This window comes from Tupaia chinensis, unplaced genomic scaffold (assembly GCF_000334495.1).
Source record: "Tupaia chinensis unplaced genomic scaffold, TupChi_1.0 Scaffold000295_1, whole genome shotgun sequence".
Taxonomy (NCBI): Eukaryota; Metazoa; Chordata; class Mammalia; order Scandentia; family Tupaiidae; genus Tupaia; species Tupaia belangeri.
Window position 1 is genome coordinate 151,780 of NW_006159783.1, and position 7,416 is coordinate 159,195.

Consider the following 7,416-nt stretch of genomic DNA (forward strand, 5'->3'; position numbering starts at 1 on the left):
CGCGCACACACACACACACACACACACACACACACACACACACTGGATGCATGTGTGTGCTTGCCCAAAATCCCAACAGGATGGAGAAATGGTGGGAAAGGAATTGTGGCATGATCACACCCCACTGCAGGGTGTTTTTCCCTCTCCCTCTGTTTCTTTGTCTCTGGTGAGTGCATGTGTTCTCTGGCAAAATAAAAAAGTGGGAGGGATGGAAAATGTAGACCTTGTGAAGTATCTGGGAGTATAGAATCCTTTGGATTTTACCCCTAATCTTTTCTCATTTTCTTGTTCATACTCACTTAATGATTTATTTATTTATGTCAAAGAGAGTGTATGCACTTGCTGGAGAGAGAGGGAAACTAAGAAAGCACCACCCCCAGAGGGACGATCATACTACAATCACCTCTCCCTTTCTCCTGTCAGGATTTTGGGCACACATGCCTGCCGTATTTTTCAGGTCACTAGATTCAGAACTCACAGTCAACCATCGCCTTAGCCACCACACCATCACTGGCCCAAAATAAAATTTTATGATTCTAGTTAGTGTATACTTTAAATAGAAAAATGAATATTTTACACTATTAGGAGGAGCCTACCTAGTGAGCCAGGACAAATGTTCAATGTAATTGTATTTTCTTTTAAAAGACAATGATGACTGGCAGGTGGCATGATATTTAGGGCACTAGACTCCCACCTGGCAGACTGAGGTTCGGTTCCTGGACCTGGCAGCTTGTTTTCTCACTTTTCCTTTCTTTCCATGGTCAAATTTGATAATAATAATAATAATAATAATAACAAATAATTCTATTAATAAAGACAATGATGACAAAAATTTTATTTTATTATTGCCATTTTGCTTAGAGATCATTTATTTATTCAGAATATTGGTTTTATGTTACTATATACCATTGATATAATTAAATAGCATTAAATAATTAGCTTTACTTATTCACTTCACTAACCTCTTTCTAGATACATTATGTTTCACTATTTACTTTTCCAGCTTTATTAATTTATAATTGACTTATAAAAATTATAAATATTCAAAGCATACAATGTGATGACTTTATATACCTGTATTTTCTGAAATGGTTTTCATAGTCAAATTTTAACATGTAAAGCGTGCCTACTCTTGTTACTTCTACTTAACATGGTTCTGGAGGTTCTGGCCAGAGCAATCAGACAAGAACAAAAGTATACAAATAAAAGGCCTCTAAGCTGTAAAGGAAGAAGGTAAATGACCTATTTGTATCTGTTTGATCTGTTTGATATATTAAAAGCTCTAAAAACCCACAAAAAGTCTGTTGCAACTAATTTAAAAAACATAACATTTTCAGTATACAGAGTCAACATACAAAAATCATTTGCATTTCTTTTTTATTTTACTTTTAATTGGCCAGAAACCATGTGTGTTCACCAGAGAGGGACAGAGAGAGAGAGAGAGAGAGAAAGTGAGAAAACATCCTCCTTCAATGGCAGACGGTCATGCCACAATTCCCTCTCCTCCTTTCAGAAGTTTGGGCCCATGCACATGTGTCCAGTGGATTTTTCAAACCTCTGGTCTGGGACTGGAATGGGGCAGATGGCTATGTAGGATCCAGCTGCCTTCACTACCATACCCTGGCTGGTCCCATTTGCATTCCTGTATACTAACAATATACTGCACAAAGAAGAAATTAAAAACACAAGTCCATTAGCATCAAAAAGAATAAAGTATTGGGAACCAGCAGTTAGCGAGCATAATGGCTATGTCGCTGGACTCCCACATAGTCGACCACGGTTCACTTCCCGGACCCGGTGGTTTAAACTCACGCCGGGCACATGCGTGTGCGTGCCCAAGATCCTGAGAGGAGAATGGAGGAGAAGGGATTACGGCGTGACCATTCCCCCTGGGGGGTGATTTCTCGCTTTCTGTCTCTAATGTCTGTCTCTGTCTGGCGAGTGCACGCGCCCTATAGCGAAAAATCAAAAAAAAAAAAAAAAAGAATAAAGTATCTAGGAGTTAAATTTGACCAAGGAGGTGAAAGATCTTTAAACTGAGAACTGTAAGATACTGCTTCCCAGGCACTCCTGGCTCAGCCTCCTGAGAGAGACAGCAACGTTGTTTACTGAGATGGCTGCAGGCAAGGCCCTTCCCACTGGAGATGGCATGCACCCCAGCCCCGCCATTCTTAGAACCCCTGAGGACGGCATACCCCAGCCCTGTCATTCTTATTTCAGAGTGTGCACACAGAGAGGAAGTGTCTGTCCTACCACTGTCGAGGGGAGCGACAGCACGGGAGTGTGAGCTCCACACAGTAAGAGCCGCCCACTGAGCACAGAGAAATAGCCAGGCAAGGGAGATTCTCATAATCTTTGGAGAACCATTTTCTAGGGGAAAAAAAAGTGTTGCTTTTGTCAGTTAAACTGTCCCTGATCCTATCCATTCCGGAGTGTTCCTCTCCTGTGTCTTTCAGTCTATTTCAGAAACTACATTCGTAAATGAGGTAATATGAGGTTTCGGCAGGGCAGGGCAGCTGTGGGAGTGGCCACCTGACATGTCTGTCAGGCCTGGCCACACAGTGCCTGACCCCCTGAGCCCCTGCACATGGGTGTGGGGTCCTGACTTGCACAGCAGACGCCTCTTAGCTGGAGGTGGTACATGTTCCTGAGGAAGGTGTGGGCTGGGGCCAGGGGCTTGGCTTGTTAGCGAGCAGCATCGGAGAAATGGTTGGATTATTCCCTTCATATGTGATCCTGAACTTGGCTGTCACCTCACCCAGGGCTATGTGACATATGTAACTTCTGACCCTTAGCACCTGTAACTGGGGCTCAGACCCTGCCCAATCTGCAGAGGAGGGTAAGAACTGATTACGTGAATGAAACCACAGGACATTTTTTTTTCTAATTTGAATTTTATTGTAAAATATCTATCTTTCATATATATAAACATATGTTGTTATGACTCACTTCTATTCTCCCCCCCCTTTAAGAGTGTACGTACAACAGAGAGAGAGAGTGAGAAATCACCCTTAACAAAGCCCGGTCATGCCACAATCCTGTTTTCTTCCATTTGTCCACCTTGGGCACACTTGCATCTGCCAGCATGTTTTTCAGGTCACTGGACTGGGACTTGAGCCACAGATGGCCATGGGAGACCTGGCTCGCTCTACCGTGCGCTAACCACTGTACTGTACTGCCAGCCTGGTCTGAGGTGCCTCTACATCGTCAAGATGAAAATGATCTCTTGCAGTGAGAATAAGTGTAAGTGAACAGTGTTTAACATCACAATTGAATTTATCTAGGATCTCACGAAATTTCAGTTAAAATTCTCTGTACTCACATTATAAAAGGTGGAGTTAACATACTGCTTCTAGAACTCCCTAACTGAGACGTTTCTCTCAAAGAAGTGATGGAGTGAACAGGTGTCACAATAAATAAAAAAAAACCTGTAAATTGCATTAATGAACTGTCTGCCCTTAGCTGCAAGTGGAACATAAATTATTTTGTTTTTCTTTCTTACTTGAAGTTAACTATTAATATTCCCCTTTGGGATCCAACCCAGAACCGTGCGTCTGTTAACGGATCTCAGCTCAGTGCGGCCTCCGATGGAGATTTATAGTGTCTAGACGACAACTGCGACTCACTGTTCTCCCAATTCAGTCTCCTAGATGTAAGGCAGAGCGGACCTGAGGAAGGGCAGGGGGCGACATCGCGACGGCGGCGCCACCGTCTGTCCTCGCCAGCCCCAGCCGGATGACCCGGATGAGGATGACCCGTAAGTGGCTGTCGGGGGGTCGTGATCCCCACCACCTATTCCCCAAACAAGGACGCGCTTTGTCCTTGCGGAGACCACCGTTTAGCAGTCGCTGGGGCCGACCGAGGGAAGCCAGGACTTCAGCGCCCCAGGGCCCGGCGCAACGCGGGGGCTCCTAGGTCCCCGACGACCCGCGCGGCCTCCCTGCTCGCTGCGCCGGCGTCAGTCTGTCCGGCGGTCCCAGTCTTCCCCGCGACCCGGGGCGTGGGCGCTGCACAGACCCGATGGCAAGGTCTCAGCCGTCCTGCGGGGCACCGGGCCGGGAGGGACACCGGGCCGGGAGGGACGCGGGGACTGGATTGCGCCAAGGGCCTGGCCTCGCTGAGCCGCGGCGCCCGAGCACCCGGCTGCAGGGCCGAGAGCTGAGGCCGGTGTGCCTGTCTGTCTGCTTCTCTCTCATGGAGGAAAACGAATATAAGTGAATTAAAAAAAAAAAAATCCATCAAGAAAGTGACAAAAAGAGGAGAACCGTGAAGGCCGGGACACAGGAGGCCCTGGAAGCTGGAGTTAGAAAGAGAGGTGGGCGGGCCTCCGTCGGTCTGCGACCCGCGGGCTCCTCTGAAATGCCCCCGTTTTGGAAAATACTCGGAGCGTTTTCCGTGGTGCTCTGGTGCGGCTGGAGCGCCGAGGGTCCTGTGCACCCCGTCCTGTGAGACACGGCACTTTAGGCCACCGCCCGGCCTCCGTTCCAGCGCGGGCTGCTGAATTAAATTTCAGTTTCGTTAACGCATACGGGAATCGAACCGCGGTAGATATGTGTACGTGTGTGAACCATATGCCTATACCGACAATTTCACATTGTGGTTAAAATGGTGAAAAACCTGACTTTGAAATCAGCGTATTATCTACTTTAAGATCACTGCTAGAAATTTGGAAGTTCAATATTTTGAGGACTGATTATATTATTTTTACTAATATTGGGGTGGTTAAAATCATCAAAATAATTACATTAGGTATATTATTCCAGTTACACGAGATAATAATTTGTTTTCCTTTGGAGTTAGAAATGAAAAGAAAAATTAATACTTGTCTTGATAAATGTAAATGCAAACATTTTTCATTTTAAACAGTGGGAAGACAATGGAGTTACCTTAAACTTCATATTTTGTACTTGTGAAAGTCCTTTTATTCTACTGACTGTAAAGCTTACTTTTTAAAATAAATAATATTTAATTATCCAGGAGTAATGGGTGTACGTAACATGATTACCAGAGGTGGGCGGAATTCTCATTTGAAACCAAAGCTCTTGTGCAATTTATCAAAAATAGATCATTATATGATGAAGACTGTGATTTGGAGCTTTTGCTTATGTCTAATGAAATTTCACAAATAATTGTTATTCCGATTTAAGACACATTTATCGCTAACATTAAAGTTGATGTGCAAGTGAATTGATTTACTCAGAATCTTTTTACACAATTGTTTTTGTTTTCTCCTTTCTGTTATTTGAACAGAAATGATCAAAACAGTGTATGGGAATCCCAGCACCGTCACCGGGTTGTCCCTTGTGGGATTTTCCAATCATCCCCCAACCGAGATTCCCCTCTTCTTCCTGTTCTCTTTGGTCTACTTAGCAAACTGCTTCGGAAACACCGCTGTCATCACCTTGGTGGCTCTGGATGCCTCTCTGCAGACCCCCATGTACTTCTTCCTCTGTCATCTGGCCTTTCTCAACATCTTTTTTAGCACAATTGTGGTCCCTAAGATGCTCTTCAACCTCCTCTCCAGCAGGAAAGTCATCTCCTACGACCTCTGCCTCGCTCAGACCTACCTCGCCTTGTTTCTGGGGGCCACCGAGTGCTTCCTTCTCACGGCGATGACTCTGGAACGCTATGTGGCCATTTGCTGCCCACTGAGGTACCGGCTCCTTGTGAGCTGGCCTGCATGTGTGGCCCTGGCTGGAGGCGCCTGGGCCACTGGCTTTCTCGCTTTGGTGTTGCCCCTCCACTCTGCAATCCTCCCTCTCTGTGGTCCGTACGTTGTTGACTACATTTTCTGTGAAGTGCCCGTCCCTCTGCACCTGTTCTGTGCTGACACGTCCCTGCTGGAGGTCATGATGCACGTGGGAGGGGTCGGCACAGTGTTAGTCCCCTTCCTCCTCATCATGGCCTCCTACCTGCGAATCCTGATTGCTGTGATGAGAATAGACTCAGTCCAAGGCAGAGTAAGAGCCTTTTCAACGTGTGCGTCCCACCTGACCATGGTAACCCTGTACTACGGGACAGGGTTGATCAGGTACATGCGGCCCAAGTCCCTGTACTCGGCAGAGGGGGACAAGCTGATGGCCTTGTTCTATGCAGTCCTGATTCCAATGCTCAGTCCTTTCATTTACAGCCTGAGGAACAAGGAAGTGAAGGGGGCCGTGCGAAGAGTCATAGAAAGACATAAGAAAACAAAAACATCAGACATGAAGGTTTTTAGACATTAAAGGCAATGTTTGTATTTTTAACATGTTCACATCAAGTTTCGTGACTAAGCTGCATTCCAAGAAGCTCCAACTTAATAAACTTGCAGATGAAGAGGATAATCATGTTCTTGTAAGTCTCCTGGTGTTTTCAATTCAAGTTTCTTCCCTGTGTGTGTGAACGTCTATAGATAACATCAGACATGAAGGTTTTTAGACATTAAAGGCAATGTTTGTATTTTTAACATGTTCACATCAAGTTTCGTGACTAAGCTGCATTCCAAGAAGCTCCAACTTAATAAACTTGCAGATGAAGAGGATAATCATGTTCTTGTAAGTCTCCTGGTGTTTTCAATTCAAGTTTCTTCCCTGTGTGTGTGAACGTCTATAGATACTCATTTATCAAATCTTAATACATTACTATGTCAGCTCAATCAAATACTTGTTAACGTAGCCATGAACCTGTGAGTCGGTTTTGTCATTCCCTGGAGTCAGTACCTTCACAGTATGTTATTTTCCATTCATTTTTAAGACCTCAAATTAGGAAAAACTTTCTAGTCCTGCTCCATTTACTAACTCCATTTTGTTAAGGATATCAGTCTGAAGATAAGTTACAGCTCTTTCCAGAGGTAAAAGGAAAACAATACAAATTATGAAATACATACATTATTAAACATTACAATAAGAAAAGAAAATGAGTTCTTAAAGAATGGGTCATTGGAATCCAGACAGTGGTGCAGCAATAATGTAATGCCCTTTGAGGCTGACCTACATGAGAAGGTTTTGTATTCAAGTCCAGAAACTCCCTTAACATGCCTGGTGTATGCTCCCATGATGAGAAGTAGCTGAAGCTAGGTCAGTCATGGCGTGAAGACCCTACTTGTCCATGTTGTCTCTGTTTTTATCACTCTTTCTGTCTCCTTTGCTCATGAAAAAGATAAATAAATTTTAAAAAGAAATATTTCTGAACTTACTAATGAGAATTTTTAAAAATGTAAAATTTTGTTCTCAGCTTTTTTGGTTTTATTTTTATTTACCTATGTTTTACATAATTGTAGGTAACGAGAATGAATTTTTTTTTGGAGAGGTTTTTGCTATAGGGCACATGTGGTCACCAAAAGGACAGAGAGAGACAGACACAGAAAGTAAGAAATCACCCCCCAGGGGAGATGGCCACACCACAATCCCTTCTCCATTCTCCTCTTGGGATCTTGGG

General features: G+C 44.3%; 3 protein-coding genes across 3 annotated transcripts in view; 1 reads left to right on the forward strand and 2 right to left on the reverse strand.

Annotated features, from left to right (window-relative positions):
• LOC106735101 (olfactory receptor 6M1-like) overlaps positions 1 to 4,898 on the reverse strand; it is a 10,893-nt gene extending 5,995 nt beyond the window's left edge. Inside the window, 4 exon segments of the mRNA XM_027772762.1 lie at positions 2,254 to 2,370; positions 3,691 to 3,792; positions 4,382 to 4,494; positions 4,887 to 4,898. Coding sequence (XP_027628563.1) covers positions 2,254 to 2,370; positions 3,691 to 3,792; positions 4,382 to 4,494; positions 4,887 to 4,898 — 344 coding nt within the window.
• On the forward strand, positions 4,531 to 6,224 carry LOC102501250 (olfactory receptor 10C1). The gene is made up of 2 exons (XM_027772763.1): positions 4,531 to 4,554; positions 5,251 to 6,224. Exon 2 carries the CDS (start codon positions 5,253 to 5,255, stop codon positions 6,222 to 6,224), a length of 972 nt encoding a protein of 323 aa, XP_027628564.1. The 5' UTR covers positions 4,531 to 4,554; positions 5,251 to 5,252.
• Positions 6,225 to 6,295: 71 nt separating this feature from the next.
• The window catches only part of LOC106733129 (olfactory receptor 11L1-like), a 12,790-nt gene continuing 11,669 nt past the window's right edge, over positions 6,296 to 7,416 (reverse strand). The window contains 1 exon segment of the mRNA XM_027772764.1: positions 6,296 to 6,385. Within this exon segment, the coding sequence (XP_027628565.1) occupies positions 6,296 to 6,385 (90 nt within the window).

Excerpts from the sequence above, each read along its gene's own strand:
- LOC102501250 (XM_027772763.1), top strand. The coding sequence starts at position 5,253 with ATGATCAAAACAGTGTATGGGAATCCCAGCACCGTCACCGGGTTGTCC.